The sequence below is a fragment of the Pyrgilauda ruficollis genome, unplaced genomic scaffold (assembly GCF_017590135.1).
Source record: "Pyrgilauda ruficollis isolate IOZ18807 unplaced genomic scaffold, ASM1759013v1 scaffold107, whole genome shotgun sequence".
NCBI classification, from domain to species: domain Eukaryota; kingdom Metazoa; phylum Chordata; class Aves; order Passeriformes; family Passeridae; genus Pyrgilauda; species Pyrgilauda ruficollis.
The window spans coordinates 1,353,476-1,372,243 of record NW_024508877.1 but is presented as its reverse complement, the minus strand read 5'-3'; the positions used below and the strand labels follow the sequence as shown (position 1 = coordinate 1,372,243).

At 38.8% G+C, this 18,768-nt stretch overlaps 1 protein-coding gene across 2 annotated transcripts in view; it reads left to right on the top strand.

Moving 5' to 3' along the window:
• KIAA1328 (KIAA1328 ortholog) overlaps positions 1–18,768 on the top strand; it is a 174,522-nt gene that overhangs the window by 116,961 nt on the left and 38,793 nt on the right. For both annotated transcript variants that reach the window (XM_041472068.1, XM_041472077.1), the window contains one exon: positions 2,184–2,279. In XM_041472068.1, coding sequence (XP_041328002.1) covers positions 2,184–2,279 — 96 coding nt within the window. The remainder of the gene's footprint in view (positions 1–2,183; positions 2,280–18,768) is intronic.

The following is an 18,768-nucleotide window of genomic DNA, read 5'->3' as shown; positions in this document are numbered from 1 at the left end:
CAGTGATGTTTCCAGTGTGAAAAGGGAGAATGCCAAGGATGAGGCACATTATGTGCTTAAAACTTGAAAGGAGATGGAGCAGCCATAGAAATGTGAGATGAAGGCCTGTGAGTTTGTTGCAGAAGGTAACACTTTCCTGACAATCTAAACAGTCTTTGAGAAAGAGGGAACAACTGTTTTTTTTTTGGTATGATGTTATTAAAGTGAGCGAAACAGTGAATTGCAGCTCAACTGGGTACTAGCATTTCAGCATTAGAAAGGAAAAACAACAGAGAAAAATCTGCCGTCTTTTGGAAGAGGTGGTGGGAATGTTTCAGAGGGATGAATATTTCTATACTGTTTTAATATGGCAGCTGCTAATAGCGCCCCGTGAGAGTCTGCATTAGATGACCCACTTCCTACATCCATGTACTATAACCACCACGGAGGAATACATCACTTTCCAATCTTCATTTCAGCCCCCTGGTTACTTTTCAGTCTGTAAAAGAGAGTACTGTAATCTAGATTGTCTTTTGGTGTTCTTCTTGGATTGTTGTTTACATTGAAAATAATGTGTTTATGTGGCTTTAAAAGTACCTGTCTTAGAGGAAATCACAAATGTGTGTGTTGAAAATGACTGAAGTTGCTAACAAAGGATTATGACTTCAGGTGAGAATTAAGTAGGAACAGATGGATTCTTAATCATCAAATACCTTAATTCTATGCATGCATCCCTCTAATGAAAAACAAGTAGATATGAAGGACATACAAAGTGAGTTTTTTGGTGCATTTTTTTTTCTAATGGAAATTTTTCAGGTTTGGAGGCATAAGTTCAGAAAAAAATGTACCTTAAATATCTGTAATGATGTGGTTGTTAGTACCATTATATCTATTGTAGCTACTTTTTTTTTTTTTTCTGAAAAAAGCTCTTTATGGTTTACAGAACTTTAGTTACCTAAAAATAATTCTATGAAAAAAAAATAATATATGACCACTCTGAGGACTTTGTACTTTTGTAATCTCTTTTCACAAGTGCATGTGAAGTCAGATTTGCCTTATTCTCTCTAAGAAAACAACTAGAATATAATGTGTTTTCTCTTAAAAATATTTCAGTATCTTTAGAATTAAATGTTTCATATTTAGAGGTAAATCTCTTAGGCATTACAGTTCTGTTTCAGTTCCAAATATATAATTCATTTTGCACTTGATAACAGAGTAATTTTATATACTGCTAACAATAAAAATTTGTTTAGCTAAGCTCAAATACCCTTTGCTTCGTTGTCAGGAGGTTCTAACTGAGTTAGAACATCATAACAGCATAAAAAACAATACAAGAAAAATGATTTTCCAGATAGAGTTTATTTTTGTCTGTCCTTCTGCCTGGGTGGAGTGCTGCTTAAGGTCCATTGTCATTGAATGACAAATAAGAGGTTTGACCACTTGCAGTTATTGGCAACAAACTTTTCTAATCTTTCAGCTAAAGTGTGAGTTGATAATTTTTTCTGCCGCACTGCATCATAACTCCTTTTAATTTTCCACATTTCTCTACTTAGCCTCACGTGACAGTAGTACTTTCAGTTTGCAGCCACCCTCTATGTGAAATAGTTGCTCAGCTATCAGAAATGGTGTGTGTATGTGCAGTTCAGTGGCTCCTCCTGGTTCAAGCCTCACTGGAGCAGCCCAGTAAAAGCAAAGCTTGGAAAAAGGAATTTTAGTCAAATAAAAAAGAAATACCTCTATCATTACTTTTCTGTCTTTGTTGGAGAGAAAGGAGAAGGTGGAGTGATCTGTTAAGAACAGAGCATCATTTGTGGGCCCATAGTTTGAGGACACACAACCATCTTATACAAATTCTGTTCTATGCAGTTTATGCAAGATGCCTTTGAGCTCTGGTGCTGTAATCTGTAAATTAAGCTTTTCTGTAACGAAAAGTGCAGATTTTCCCTATTGTTTTCCCTTTCTGATGCTGAAATGCAAGTACTCAACTGAGTTACACTGGCTAAGGTTGTCCCAGTGGTAACCCTTAGAAGCAAAGGCACTGAACCAGACTTCCAATAGAAAAGTATATTTGAAAGTGTGAAGATAATTGTTAAAGCATTTAATGTGCAAAAGTGTCCCGTTTGTAAACACATAGGTCAACTTTTAGTGGCAAGTTCCTGGTGTGATTTGACCAGCTGCAGAAGCAACTAACTTGTCTTTTCCAGGGTTAGAGGCCATGTACCTGGCTCAGAAGATGTGCCCATTGCTGAAATACCCAGAGATCTTGCTCTGATGATGAATGGCAGCAGCATGGGGCTAAGGTAATTTCTCTCTTCACTTCTAAGTGTTTCACAGGGTCAGTATATCTTCTTGACAGTGTGCTGTTGCCTGCCAAGTGTATTTGTTCATGTGTTTGTTTCAGATTAAGAGCTTTTTTTCTGCAGGAAGGGTAAAATCCACTGGCTGCTGTGTTTTATGTTCAACTCAATAGTTATGCTGACCTGTTATTACTCAAAGTTGAGGTGACTTCCTGAAGAGTCTTCAGGTTTTTTGTGCCACCTCTTAGCCCAGTGCAAAATGAAGTTTTCACAAATCTTAGTTTTAGTTCTTTGTTCTAGGTGCTGCTTGTTACTTCTTGATCTTAAATTAAGAGCAGAACATCTCTTTAGTCTTTATTTGGACCTGATGTAAATAATACATTATCCTTTAACTCTCAGATAGATCTTCCATGGTTGGTGACAGTTACTTATTTTTTAAATACCTCTCATTTCACCTCTACTTCAGTGTGATCAGAGCAAACCACCACTGAAATAACTGGAAGCAGAGTTAAGCCAATATTTAGCTCTTTATCTCCATCCTGCTTGCTATTTAAAACTTCAATCAGTACACTATTGTACTTTCCTTCTGTCCTTCCCTGTCACATTCAAGTTAACACTGGAAAAAGATTCAGGCTTATTAGGAAAGCAACAAATAAAGACTGGCAAGGTTTTCTCCTTTTTTCAGAAAGTAACAGCTTCTTGTTCTGTGCTGTAGCTATAGGTGTTCTTTTGACCAAAGAATGGTGGATAAGATGAGCAGCTGTGCTTTCAATGACTCCTTCTTTAGCAACAAGAGAATACCTCAAAGTAATAAACTTCTCTGTTCTGAGAATACTGGAAGAACTGATAATTCATTTATAAACTAAGAGTTCAGTGCCTTGTTTTTTCTTATTTTTTAACTTTGTTATACTAATTTTATTTTTCTTTCTAAGATCCCTTTCCACTGAAAAGGCATAAGCCTTTTTTTTTCTCCAGAACAGCAGGATTTGTTAGTTTTCTTGGAATACTTCACTGCTTAACCAGGTGTTTGGCTGCTGTGAGTTACTGGCATATCTTTGTTGCATTCGGATGCTTTTTTCTTTCATTTTCACACAAACTGAAGTGATCAAAGGATTATCACTGTAGCAAAAAAGATGGAGAGTCATGACATGTTTAAGATGCAGCAGCATTAAGCCCCTTGGAGGAAATATGTAACCTAGAACATCTGCAAAGCTTCTTGGCAACAGTTTACCAAAAACCTACAAATATCTACATATCTAACAGGGAAAATGAAGAAAACCTATGCTGTTAACAAAATGAGAGTCCCAGATTTCAAAAGGTTCCCCACCCTATCTTCATTCCCCTGGTTTAATTTACTGTAATTTTTCAGAGTTATTGTGTGTTTGAGCAGTCTCAAGGTGCCATGCCAGCTGGTTACAGAGTTTGGCAGCAAAAACACTTGGAAGTTTTTCTTCTTATATGCCATCTTCAGTTTTGCAAAGGTTACCAGATGAATGGTCCCTAAATAATTTACTCTAATGTAAGGCTTAAAGAGGCTGTAGAAGACAAGTCCATTTATCTCTTTTATGCATTTGAATATGTAAGTGCTGTTTTCTTCAGTGCATAGAGGGAGATTGTGTGAGTGTGTGGCCATGTCTTAGAGCTTGTAGACATACATTCTGTTTTAAACTGTCTCTTTTGGTGTTTTTTTTTTTTTTTTTTTTTGTGTTTTTTTTTTTTTTTTTTTTTTTTTTTGTTGTTGTTGTTATGTGGGGCTCTTCTTTTTTTTATTTTTATATTTTCTTTTTTTGTGGTGATGGTGTTTGCTTTTTAATTGACCTATCAAACAGTTCTTGTTACAGCAAATGCCAACAGGACAGTAATGGAAAATCAGCCCTCTCTGACTTCCAGTTCATACATGAGAGGTCTTCTAGCAAATCTCACAGCATAGAACTTGATTTCAGTCTTCAAATAAGCAAAACTTACTTTAAAAATATCCTGGTATTTTAAAGGAAATGGTGAAACACCTTTAAAGCAGAAAACTTGCTGAAATGAGAAGTAAAATAAATATAATATAATATAATATAATAATCAAGAGCTGAAAAAAAAATTAGTTTTTTTATATAATTAACAGCTCATTTTGAGTTAATTATCTACAATTACAAAAATCTAATTGCAGTTTATCCTCTACTATCTGTAGGAAGAATTGTAGACAAGGGAATGTGCATCACTGCCAGGCATAAATGCTATAGGATGGGTACAAATAATAGAGGAACCCTTAATGAAAAAAAAAAAAAAAAAGCAAATGGGAGCATGCAGCTGTGCCAGACTATTGAAAGGTAATTGTAGTCAGAAATGAGGTATGTAGTTTAAAAGGCATCTTGTCATCTCCTGTAGGGATTAATTTTTTCCCTCATTGAAGAAAGCAAAAAAGATTCCACAAGCAAATATAGTGCAGAGTCTGATTTCTGATACAGAGTTTCCTCATAGTCTGTTAGTGAAAATGAAAACTTTGATCTCAGGGGCCACTTCAAACTATAGCCAGATTTTCAGTGGGTGCCTGTTTTGTTTTCTACACGTGCTATTAAGTTATTTTTGTTGTCATTGTCAGTAAGCATTGTCCATCTCAGCCTGTTTGGATACCTATTCTGGTAGGAATTTGCAGTGTTGGATTTGTCCCTTCCCTGATGTTGAGAAGAAATGTGCCTGTCCCTTTGCCTGGCTGCAGTTGGGCTAGCATTTGGGACCTGAACTACCTTCAGATTCAGGATCTCCATTTCTCTAAGGTGCAGCAGTCAGAGCAGGTTTTATTGAGGGTGGTTTTCAGTAGCTTGGAGTGCTCCTAAGTGAGCCCACAGACAATTTGCAGCTATGGAGATGGTAGCTTGTGCAATTAATGGTAAGTTGTCTGTATAATTTCTTTTCAAGTCTGCCCCAATGTGCAAGATGCTTTAAAATATTCAAAATAAAAACATAACCTGATGCATTTGTTTAGCATAAAACAGCCTTTTACAAAGTGCTTTCCATCTCCCAGACACAGATGCTTGGTACATGCTCAAGTACCCACTCCATGCGTATTCAGTAGGATCAATACACCAGCACCTGCTTTTGTGTGTGCTCCTGACATCTGCATCTGGGAAAGGAATTATAAAACTCTTCCCTCCTTCGTTTAATCTTAACTTTGATCTGAATGGCATGGAAATAAGATGTATTTAATGGCACTAGCTTGAGTAGACACAGTTTTTCACTTTGCAAGCACCCCTCCCCAGAGTGCTGCTGTGCGCTTAAATCTTAACATTCAAGATTCCCTGCTTTTCCGAGTCTTAGGTTTCCTGTAAGGCTCTGCAAGTGTGGCTCTTTATTGCCTCCTCTCTAACAGGCATCTTTGCCTTGGATTTCACACAATTCTGCCACTGAGCCTCTACACAAATGGATGCAAAATGTTCTAAACAGGAATTGTTGGATACAGCAGCTATCAGATGTGTTTACAGTTATCTGCAGGCACTCATTCAATGCATGCTGCCTGGTGAAAGGATTTTTTCTTGGTGTATTAAAGATTTGCAGGTGGAATTTGCCACCTTTAATTTCATTGAAGGCTCTTTATGTTTGTGTGCCTCATTCTACATCACCCATGCGTATTTTTGCCACTTTGTATTTTTAGTTACTCGAAAATATCAAACACAGGATTCAGTGGTACTTCCCCTGTACTTGGATGCTCATTGCTATGGTGATATTTCCAGGAAGGAGTGCTGTCAGGGGTCTTTTAAAACATTTTTATGTTTATGATGTAACTATTTTTATTATCTAGTGAGAGAAGGTGACAATTATCTGTTGCTCCTTGTTTAATGCTTTGTTATGAACTCCCTTTTCTGAGGCTTGTTAGACATGCAGGCATCTTTCTGTGGTGATGTGCAAGCACACTTGTGTGCTTTTGTCCAAATATTCAATGCGATTAAATAGACCTGCAGAGGAACGCAGACTCGCAGCTCCCCCTGCTGTCCCAGGCATATCCAGGTTTGTTCACTCGGTTCCCCCCTCCAAATAATTTAAATACAATATAAAAATCACATGCAATCACATGGCTCTGCTACTGCTGGCCTGACTTTTGCTGGCCCTGTTACTCCTGTTTTTGAGGAGAAAAGAATTGAAAAGCAATGGTAGCAGCCATTTGGTTTCCAATGAGGAGTTTTCTTTTCAGTTCTTCATTCCAGCATGTCACCTCCCAGGTCCTGAGGTGTGTCCATGTCCTGAGCCTCTGAAGGAGAAACTCTCACCTGGGCTGCTACTGGCTCGTTGTCCAAGACACCCAGATTTCAGGTCATCTATGAGTTGTCCTTCGTCTCTTGAGGTGTATCTATATAGGACTTGGCCAACTTTTAGAAATGTACTGAATATAGTTTGTTGGGATTTTTGTTTTTTTTTTTCTATTTGCTATTTTGGCAGACTGGCACATTAAATTGGGATGAAATCAACTGTGCTTGCAAATGGCCCATAAAATCTGTGTATCTGGAAGCTGCTTTCCCACCTGTTAGTGCTCCTTTTAACAACCAAGTTACTTTCTTGTTCCAGATAATTTTACGTTGAAGTTTGTATCATTTTTAGATAGGATATTTGTGGAGCGAACACTGGTTTGGCCGGTAAAAAAAAACGGTGCTTGCAGATCTGCCAATAGTGCACACGCTGAATTAGGTGCAGATATGAGTTTTTCTTTCTCTCGTGGTGGTGTCTGGCTATATATAGGCACAGCATCCTTCCAACAGATGGCTGCTAGAGTCTGCTGTGACGTATGGGAGAGTACAGTCAGAGTTAGACACACATTTCTGCTTCATTAGTGCCACGTGCAGACGCTGAAGGTAGTAGGTTTTCTTGTACAGGGTGAAAGTTTTTGTTCTGATATAGTTACTAAAAGCATAAAGGGGAGTGTGTGTCAATTTTTTACATGTACCTATGCATGCATTTAAAGTTGGGGTTTTTTTGTTAGGGTAGGCAGTGATCCTTATCGGACTGGAGAGAGTGGAGTTCATTTCTGCTGACCTGGTTCCTTCACTAATCTAATTTTCAGGTTTACTTTCAACTGCAACAGTGATTTCAAGCTGCCTATCTAACATTTACCTGAATTATGCTGATTCTGTTCTCATGATCATGTCTGCTGCACACAGCAGTATTACATCATTCCCATTGCTGTCCAAAGTAACCTTGAGCAGGAAGCCTACTGAGTGACTGGAAGTGTAAGATGTAAGCAGGAAATGCTATAAGTGGTTTCCATAGGCAGATACACTCAGCCTTTAGGTGAGGTCTTCAAAAAGCACAGACACTCAGGCATTTGAAACACTGCTAAGCTTAGGAGGGCAGTTGGTGAAAACAGGCTTGTTAAAAAACAAGTATTTCGGTATTTTCACAAAACTTGTGTTTGCTGCCAGTGTTCTGCATGGGTTTGGTTTGGTAATATACCACATCAAAACTGAAAATGCTTGGAGAATTTTTTCTTTGAGTTGAAATATGTGAAATGCATGCATCTCCTGAAGGAGTTTGTTCCTTGCCAACACTTGCAGACAGTGAGAGACATTTTTGCAAGTCATTTGCAGATGCCTTCTTTATGGGAAAATGTAGACACTGTTAGTTTACTGCCTGAATTGAATTTGAAAACCTGAATTCTATTTTTATAAATTGGAGTGGATTACTTTTTCAGACATACTGTTTTGTTACTTTTTATTTTTATGTGTAATCTTGGATGAAGAGAACATTTTGTTTAATCTAGACATTCATATGTCCCAGAAATTTATCAGTTGGAAAAGTTAAGAAAAACCTCAGAAAACAAAATGTTCTGGAAGGTAGTTTTGAATCAGGAAATTTTAAAGCCACCCGCACAACTTTCATGCCATTTGAAGCTTATATCAGAACTGATGGGGCAGGACTAAGAACAAAAGCTATTGGTATTACAAAGTTAAGCAAGAAATCCTCTGTACCCTGCTGTTCTGCCCATGATCACAGCTACACTAAGCTAAAACCCACTCCCCCACCCCTCCTATGACCTTGGCTGCACTTCAGCAGTCAGAGAATTAAAGCAAAAGGCAAACTTTAGTAAATGTTAGGTTCTGCCACTTGCAGATTCTCATACTACATATAAAGATAACAACAGAGGTGCTCTCGCTTACTTCTCAGCACTTGCTCTCTCTGAAGTGGACTTTGTGTATTTGCCACTGAATTATTCTGGCATAAAACTTCCCAGACCATACTGATGTATTGAGCTGAACTCTGTGGCTTTGCACGGGTGCTGAGGCTTTGCAGACTACCCATTATATTTATAAAAGTGCTAATTTTTGAGAGCCACGCAGAGAAAATTTTAGATTCAGCCCAGCTGATTTGTTCTTCACACTGCTCCTGCAGCGAAGAGGATTGATTTTTGTGTTTCTTTCAATATTTGGCTTCATTTCCTCTGGTACCCAGTGCTTCAGGTCTTAATCCTTTAACCTTGAATTTGAGCATCAATGCTTCAGGAGGGATCAGACCTTTTGATGGAGAGAGAACATCATTTGTTGTACCAAATGGTTGGGAGTGGTATAAGACAACACAGATCTCCAGGCAGTATGTATTTCACTGTTGTGTTAGAGGACTATAAACAGAGGGTGGGTTTAGTGGGGATTATAAATAATCTGGAGGAAGGTGGGGTATTAGAAGCAATGGAAGAGAGTTAATGACTTTTTCTTTAACATTTGACCACTAACCAGTCTATCGTGACAGATGTGTACTGGGTTGCCAAATGCTATAGTCTGATTTGGGTAATGGTTCAAAGCTCAGCATGTCATGGAAATGGCACTGTGGTCCCTGGTGGAACACAGGGAAAAAAGCTTTTGAGCTTCTCAAAGGGCAGTATTTGTGGAAGCAGATGCTTGCTTGCCCTACCCAGCATAAAGAACAGTTCTGCGGGCAGCCAGGAGAGTTCGTACTGCTGGATTTTTATAGGATCATTAATTATATGTTATAAGGCAGCTAAGCATGGCATTCCTAACTCGATGAATTCCATTATGAATGGCCTTTTCATATTCCTCATCTCATTATATTAAATGCATGTGACCTGAAGTTTAGCTAAAGTTATTGTTCAGGTTAACTTTCATTTAGTGGTTGCCCTAGTTTTAGAAACAGTATGATCTTTATATTTTATGGAAAGTCAGTTTTTTTTATGCATGTTTTTGCAGCACTATTTTAGAAAATTTCATTTGAATCTAGGTAGGAACCTCTGTGAGGTGGCAGAGAAGGGATTTAGTCATTCCTTGATTTGACTGGAGATTTCTGTACCCACTGGATGACAACATCCTGTTACATGGATTTGGCTATCATCTCCCTGCCAATAACTCTTAAACCTTCTGCTCTGTTCCATCTAGTCTTGCATATCTGACTGCCTCCCTGACATATAATCCCACTTGTTTTGCCTTCAGATCATTCCTCATCTGGCCAAAACAGAACTCCTTACTTTTTTCTTCTGAATCTCTCTTCACTTCTGATTTTGATAATGCCACATCCTCCCTGCCACTCAGATTTATAACCTGAGGATCACTCTCCTTCTCTGCATGCATCTGGGCTGCTGACCGCTATTGCAGTTTCCTTCTCCTTGGCAGACAAAATATCCTTTTGCTGTGTCAACAGTTAGAACCACCCCTTGCTTTAGTTCTTCTTCTTGCACCTTGACTACTTTAAAGTCTTCTTTAACTGCTCAGTATTCATTCACCTATTTCAAATTAAGTTTTCCAAATGGGCATCTTGGCTGCTTCTTCCGGTCTTGTCTGCTTTGCTTCTTTTAAACTCACCTTCAGGGGCCAGTTGTCTGTTAAAAGTCATAAAGCTGTTTCTTATTTTATTTTCTCTGCCACCACCTCTTCTTTACTCCGTCAGTTATGTGGCACTTGGATGTGTGTTTTTTGTGTTGGATTAACTTTCAGCCATTTGCTGCTACTACATTCCCTATTTCTTTCTGTCTTCTGGAACCACTAGGTCATGTCACGGTGACTTCTGCCTCCATCTGTGTGTTCTGACAATGTCTTTCTTGTTTTACATTTTATCTTTTCCTTCTTTATTTCATCCTCAGCTTTTTAAGAGTGCTCTTTTTCCTTCCCTGCCCTCAATCCTAATTTGGTGATGTTCAAACTAATGTGTTTCTTCACACTGATCACAAAGATGGTCTCTGCCTGGTAAAGCCACCTAAAATCTAAACCATACTCAGAAGATTTCATTGGTGATCTGGAGAGAAAAGCATTAGAACTCCACTGCAGTGACCAGCTCTCTTTTATGGAAACACTTCTGTGAGGCTCCTAACATGCACAAGAGTTTGAAACAAAACAATTTGCAAGTGTCTTCAGTCTTCTATCAATAGTGCCAAACTTCACCTCTTTGCATAACTACATGCCCTCCTGTTTGATCAATGCATATTTAATCCTTCTTTTCTTTTTATCTCTGTGTTTCCTTAATCTCCATTTACATCTTTGCATTCTTTTTGAGCAAACCATTTCTCTGAGAGATGGAATAAGTTTATATACCAGCTGTGGACTCAATAGGCTGAAATGGTTTGGCAGCACAAATAATGCAAACCCCTGAACCCACGTCACAGTGTCAGAGCAGCACTCATGGCATCTGCTCTGGACAGATGTTTCCACCAAGCTGTGACAAACAGCGTGCAAAGGTAGACTTTCTTGCCCAAAAATCTATAGTGGTAGCTCTAAGATGGGAAAAATCACCTGTGTCTGGACCAAAAGGGTTTTCAGAGGCTGGGAACTGGCAGCCCAGAGCCCAGAGCTTCACAGCAAACAGCCTTGTCCCAAGATCTCTTCCCTTTGTTCTTCCCCTTGATACTGGATATAAGAGCAATGCCAATACATATCTCAGTGGTAACTGCTTTCAGTGAGGCAGTGGTTTCTGTCTGGTTTCAGTTCTATTATATCTGAATATTTTCTAAATACAAGTGCAAAAATGTGTTAAATCTGTTCCCTAAACATCCTGGTTGAGTCAGTATTTGGTGGTGCTGTCAAATTCACATAAAATATATGCACTGAAGGGAAATCTTTAGTATGTTGCTTTTTCTGTGGGGCCCAGGGCCATGGTTTTTATAGTTGTGTGCTATTATTTAGGCATCTAAGTCTGTATTGCTCTTGCAGTAAATACTTGATTTTACAGTCACTAGCCATCAAACATGCCCTGTGAAATATGTAACTTCAGTGAATTTAGGGCAACTGAAGTGGCTAAAATTGTTATTTTAAATCTTTACCAGGAGCTATCTTGTCAAATCTGCATCTGTTGGGCATGGTAATCTACTAATCAGAGTAAAGTCCAAAGTCTGAACTTCTCTATTTGCTTCTTTTCAGTCTGTAGAATTTTTTTAAAAGCAGATCAATAAACAATCTCAGTGTTTTCATTTTACTAAGCAATATAATATGGATGAGTACTAGTGTAGTGGTAAATCATTAATATACTCTTTAATCATAGAGTGACCATGTCCCACAGATGTGATTTAATCATGGAAAAAAGGCCAATGAAGTGTGAAGATGCATCAGGAAGGGTGTTTCTAACTGATCTGGGATAGTGTATGGCACCATTTCAAAAGATGCTGTAGAATGAGACTATTTAGGCTGCCATGTATGCTTGTAGTTACAGACCTGGCAAAATTCTAACTTGATTGTTTTTATCAAAAATCAAAACCCGTGTCAGGTTTGTATTTGGCAGAGGAGCCAAATGGCTTTTTGGAATAAGTAAAGCACTGCAGCTTCCAGATTCAATAGTCCCAAGATTTGTAAGATTTGAAACTAACAGACTATAACCCTAAAAACCTGTAGTAACCTATGCTTATCATGCTTGATTCAGTCATCCTGTGTTACAGATAAAGGTGATTAAAATAAGAGGATAGGAATGTCATGGAAAAATATGGGCCCTGCAAGGGTGCTTCTGTGTTGTTTCCTGTGGTAATGGTTCCTGGTTAGAGAAATCAGATTCTGCAGTCTCAGAAGAATAAACAGTTTAAAAACTCTAATTGTGTTTATTATGGAATTTGATGCATTTATGAGACTTTCCCTGCAACATGCTCCCTGATATTGGAGGAGCTGTCACTGACCCAGAAAGTCACCTCAGTATTGCTAGAGTTATGTCTGTTTGCCCAGGTTAATCGTTATTAATTTTCATTTCTATCAGTGAGAAATCTGAAATTTTGTTCCTTCATTTCCTCACTTAGAAACCAGGTGTGAAAATTTATCCTACTGGTATCTTGAACATTGAAACTTAGCATCAATCAAGTGCAACTTTGTCAATGAACAGAAACAGCTGTAGTTGCTGTGTCTTTTTTCAACTGTTCTGATCCTCCAAAACTCTGTGCATGTGTAACTCTTAATATCTGTACAAAAAATGCAATCTTAAGTAGCTGTTTCTCTACTTAGGAGTTTTCTTCAGAATATCTTACTAGTAGGCATACTGAAAACCCTGTATCTACTGTTCAACCCTTAGTGTGTCCCTCCTCTGCTGTACTGTCAGTTACCCTTAGCAAATGATTGCTCCATGATGTTATCCATGATCAGAAAAAGGGCTTTTGCAATTGCTGCTCATTTACTGAAAGCTGCTGTTATCAACACTATCAGCCTGTCTAGAAACTTCTGTAGAGGAGAGAGTGCTTATGTACTAATAGTCTTAGCAAAGGAAGACATAAGGTGGTTACCTGCACACCCAGACCCATCTCTGCCACAGCCTGTTTTCACATCCACTGTGAAGCCTTTTGCTCTGGGTGAGCCAAGTAGAGGAGAGATGATGTGTTGTTCTTCTATGTATTTATCACAACCAAATTACAATCCAATTTGAGACATGTTTGTTCAGAAGATAGCTTGCATATGGCATTTCGATATCTTATGATTGGGGCTGGCTCTCAGCCAGACACTACTGATGCTGGATGAGGCACTAAGACTGGCATTCACTTTGCTGAAGAGCATGTGATTCTCCTTCTGAGGGAGAGAGTGATGCTGCCTGATGTACTGAAAAAGTTTAGATTTAGTTCAAAAACTTTGTCCTAAACAGGGTTTTGCATCATTCCTCGTGGTGCTTTGACTGGTGACAGCCAGGCAAGGCTTTTCAGATAGATAGACGCTGTTTGGAAGGATTGTTTTTATACTTGTGACTTGACATTTACATGACTTCCTTTTGTGAAGGCTGACAGCAGAGTTTGCTGGAACGACAGCTGCTCTGCTCTGCTCTGCTCTGTAAGAAAGGCCAAACAAACAGTCACAGAATTTTGCCCTGCTACAGTTTGGCCAGTCTGTTTCCTGTGGCCATTTCTCTGTGACTGTCTGAAAACCTTTATGCTAGAATTTTCTTCAAATTCAGAAAAGATAGAAAAGTAATCACAGCTGTAATTTTGCTGTTTTTTAGGGAAACCCAGATATGTTGGAAAGGTGCTGGTAGGGAGTTGAAATGTAGTGAACTTAAACCAGAGGAAGGAGAGGGCTTCAAAGGGAAGACATGAATATAATTCTAGGTTAAATTTAGCTTAATACTTGCTACAAATGGACCTCTAACCATGTAAATTAAGTGAAGTCCTGACTTCATTGAAAATAAAGACAGTATTCTGATTGATTCAGTGGGGCTAGGGTTTCACCTATGGCTGGTATGATCTAATAGGTCATTGCTAATTAAGAGCATATGTGGCCTCAATTCTTGCTGGTGGAATTAAATATCTGAGCACCAGCTACTGAGGGAATGGGGAAAGAACTGGTCCCTGAAAGAGCAGTCTGGGGAAGTTGTGCTATGGATTGCTGTACCCTGGTACAGCTTCAGATTGCTGTACCCTGGTACAGCTTTGAGAAAAAAAATTAGTATAGGTGCCAGTGTATCTCCTCCAAGATGAGAGAAAAATAAACTAAATGCAGTAGATTCAAGAGAGGGAGCTCAACAGGGGGAAAAAACCCCAAAAAAACAACAGAGAAATCTGACACAGCCATGGGCATTACTGGATTCAAGGGCATTGAGCCTGAAGAGTGCTGTGAGAGATGAAATCTCTGCATGACAGCTCAGCAATATATTGTCTGCATAATAACATGTAGATTGTAGGCAATCACTGTCTATTTTCTGTGATGAAAAATCCTTTTATTACAGGCAGATTTGATAATATTTATATTTCAGTTCCAGAACTCTCACTGACTGTTGAAGTGTTTCCCTACCTGTCCCTATCCAAAAGGCCCTCCTGCCTTTTGCCTAAAAATTACGTGAGAAGGGAGATGGGCGTGCTCCGGAAGAGAGCTGGAGGAAAGGTGTTGGGGAAACCTGACTGCACCTTTTCAGTGGCTAAAGTGATCTTTTAACAAAGATAGATACAGACTTAGGAACAGGGTCTGTAACTGTAGGACAAGTGGTCATGCTTTTCATCTTGATGGGCAGATTTAAGTTAGATATGATGAAGAAATGTCTCATTGTGAGAGTGGTGAAACAGTGGTACAGGTTGCCCAGAATGGTGGTGGATGCCCTAGCCCTGGAAGCATTCAAGGTCACTTTGGAGAGGCTCTGAGCAATCTGTTCTAATTGAAGATGTCCCTGCTCGTTGCAGGGTGATTGGACCATGGGACCTTTAAAAGGCTCCTTCTAACCAAAACTATTCTCCGATTCTATGATCTCAAAGCTTTAAATGCACATGCTTTCTAGAAAGGAAAGCAGCTATTTCTTATTGACATTCACTGGATCCCAGCAGTGCCATTAACATGCTGATGCATCTAACATAAGCCTCAAAATGCCAGATTTCATAACTGGCCCATGAAATCTCATTCTGGGCTTGAATATGGTCTTCAAGGTCTGTATTAGAATAGGACTTTTTCCTGCTTCTTAAAGGGAGGAAAAAATGCTAAGCTAAAAAAAGCATTTTTTAGGAAAGGAAGGGTGATGGCATTCAGGCATGAGTGATTGTCCTGAGGTTCACACTGCGCTTCTCCTCCTCACCTGCATCTCTCTTACCTCCCTTCAGCTCTGCTCATCTGCCCTGTGGATTTGTGTACCCTGCCCAAAGCAGTAGCAAGTGGATCAATCTTCCTTCTCTTTCGTGTGTGCTGCTGTGCTGGTTTGTACGTTCTGACATGTTTCTCCTCAGCTCCACTTGAGGGGACTGGAAAAGTTGTGATTGCTCTGTAGACCACTGCCATTTGTTTTCAGAGCCACACGTCCAAAGTCTACAATGCTTCCTTTCTCCCCAGAAATATTTTTTTATTTGCTATGCAGGCAAACAACCTCCCAAGCAGCCCCACTTTGGAACAGGTGGTTTTCAAAAGTGCTGTTTGATAACAAGCTTGATGTGAACTGATCTAAATTTGGACCCCTACTGAAAAGAAGATCCTGGCATCTTCTCTTTTGTCTCAGTGCTTGTAGTGCTGCTGCTTTATACTGAACTGACTCTGGAAACCGATCTGGCTGGAAAACACTCTCAGCCAAAGTGGCAGGGGAGGAAGCAATTTTCAGCCTGTTTGTCAAACTGCGTCTGAAATGGCAATTCAGGTTCCAGCTACAAAAACGTATTGCTTGGGTTGTCTACTTATCACCAGTTTTGCATCATTAAGTGTTATGCATTCTTGGCCTGATATAATTGCAGCAGATTGCACACATGAACTGTTAATTATTTTATTTTTAAAACAGAAATTACGGAACAGGAAAATAACATTCCAACATGTTTGCTTTTGGAGCTAACCTACCACGGCAATCTGTTAGTTTGATAACGTTTAAACTCGCAAGCCCTTGCCTCAGCAGAGTGCAGTAGGGTACCATTAAGGCAGCCATCTGTTGAACACGCATAGCAGAGGCATGAATTGCCTCGCGTTTCGGGTTTCTGAGTAGCTACAACATAGTCTTGTTCTCTGATGCCGCTGATCCGCACTGAAAAACGCATGGAAAGGTCAGAGTTCAGTGGAAGGTGAGCATCCAAATCTGGATCGAAGACTGGGAACCCAGTCAGCTGAACGCTGGGTGTGGAGCAGGGAAGAGAGGAAGCCTCGTGGGCGAGGTAAATCACATGCTGATAGTAAGCACGACTCTGGCAAGAGCCTGAGCTGCTTGGGTTGCTTAGCGATTCAACAGATCTGCAAAACTCCATTTGCAGAACAAGGCTGCCATTATGTTGGATTGATTCATCAGGATCAGCAGCTAAAACAAGTTATATTCTATCAGAGTTTTCCTGCATTAGTTTAAAAATGAATTTAGTTGGCTCTAAGTGGACATTTATTTTAGTATCTTGAAGAACTGACTTTCCTCTATTAAAGCAGAATAATGTATCTATATGATGCCCTAACTTGAGCAGTACATAAAGATTAGTAAATAAGACCCCATTAAAAATACTTATAATGTAAGTAACATGGGTCCCAATAGCCTTTCTAATGTCCATTAATGCTTATTGTGAGGATCAGAGCTCATTTTACTGAGCCATTTAGTCAAACCGTGTGATTATTTAGAAAGTTAATTCATGCATACTAAAATCTAGCTTAAGTAATGCAGAGGGTAGGAGGTAAAACTCTATGGAGACGATAGTCCTTTTTGTTATTTAATGATCAGCCATAATTAACTTGCAAATTTGAAATAATTAGAACAAATTAAAGGTATTTAACTTTGCCTCCCTAAAGAAAAATTCAAATTGCACCAAATGCAGCTTTAAATTATTCAAGTCTCAGAGGTCTGTGCCGGGTTTTTTTACAATGCCTTTTCTATGATGAGAATACCAATCTGCTTTTTGTCAGAAAGCATCCTATCAAGTAATTGTTCTTTGTGTCTAATAAATGACAGCTATTCTTCTTTGTAAAAGTATTTCAGTCTCTGAAGACTACATCAGCATTTCCATGGCATTTTAATTCAATAAAACAAAAGGTTAATGTTTTTCTACTTTTTAAGGAATGCAAATACTAGCAGTATTCAATGGGTCCTGAATGACATTTAAAATTTGCCATTCGCGCTCAGCAGGGATATCGCGATATGAAGCTCAGACAGGATGGAAGGAATGTTCAAGGTGCGTTTTCCTTTGGTGATGGTGTACTTGGATATTCACAATGAGGCAGCAGTGCTGAGACTTGCTTCTCTTTTGGCCACGGTATGTAGGGTAGGTAGGTTAATAAGGTTTTTATTTAGAAAGTCTTCTCTTTTGGGTAGTTTCAAGGAGTGCCGTGAAAATTCATTGGATATTGTGGTGAGCTGCAGGAAGTCCTACTAACTGTGGTGCCTTTGAATGACATGATGGGTAGTTGGATTTGAAAATAGACAAGAACCTCTTTTGCTGCTAAATCTCTCCAGACATAAATAGCTGATTCCTTTTGACCATATGTTGAGTTTAAATTTCCATGTTGCAATAGTCACATCATTCATTTTACTAATTATTCCAGAGGTGAATGAGTAATTATGTTCTGAAACAGATTTTTTTTCCTTATGTTTTCTTTGTTTAATTGTGGTAGATAGGTAATTACTGAATTTTTTTATTGCTCTGTATTATCCCTTTCTCTCCTTGGTCTGCAACCCTTTCAGATTAAGTGTCATTTTAAGATTTGAGACTCTATCCTTACTTAAGCAAAACTTTAGCATAAGCTGACTTCTATTATATAATAAACAATGAGGCTGTAGTTGTTTATTTAGGTTATAAATGCAAATGCACTTGCTTTTGTTATTTATTATACCTTAGCTTATGTAATTTCTTCTTAGTGTCTGTTTCTGTTTAAATTGCATCTGCCACTGCAGTATTTAAAACAGTACTCAGTATTACAGAGGTAACTGCACCACAGAAGATACTGCATTCAGAAGGAGAACCAGGCAAGTAATCACCTATTTATCTGCAAGCCAAAGGTCACTGTCTTCACATGAGGACTGTAGGTTGTAATCAAATGTGCTTTAAACAACTCAAAAAGCATCCAAATAATGACAGCCTCACTGGTTTTTTAAATGCTGTTAATCATCCCAAGTACTGTCAGGTCCTGTTTTATCAGGGAAATCTGGTCAAGTATTACACCTTTAAGCCTCTTTAAGCAGTTGCTAGGATCCAAAACCACCTCTTGGTGCTCTTGTAGTTGCAGGAATTAGTAGGTTAATAATTTCATTTAATTCAAATAAGATACTAATTTAGTCCACCATAAATTTTAAAAATGCTTTGCAGTATTATTAGTGGTCACACAGTTAGAAGCCCTAAAGTAAACGGGGGTTATTTGGAGAAGTTATATCCAACACTTCAGTCAGTTATTATAGCCATTATATACTGTTCTGCATTAATAATACAGGAGTAATACTAATTGTCCAACAGGCTCAGTGGGCCCTATTAAGCAATGTCTTATACAGCACATTGATGGGAAACTTTTAATTTAGCTATCATTTCCTGCATTTTCCTCAGATCTACAGTAACTTCTGTCAGTGCAGGCTTTTGGGTAAAAGATTCTTGTGATTCAGCCTCCATGAAGCTCTATCCTAACTAATAAAAGCTCAGTGACAGTCTTTGGGTTGCCAATAAAAAATTGGTGCTTAAACAGGAAAAAGATTTATCATAGAA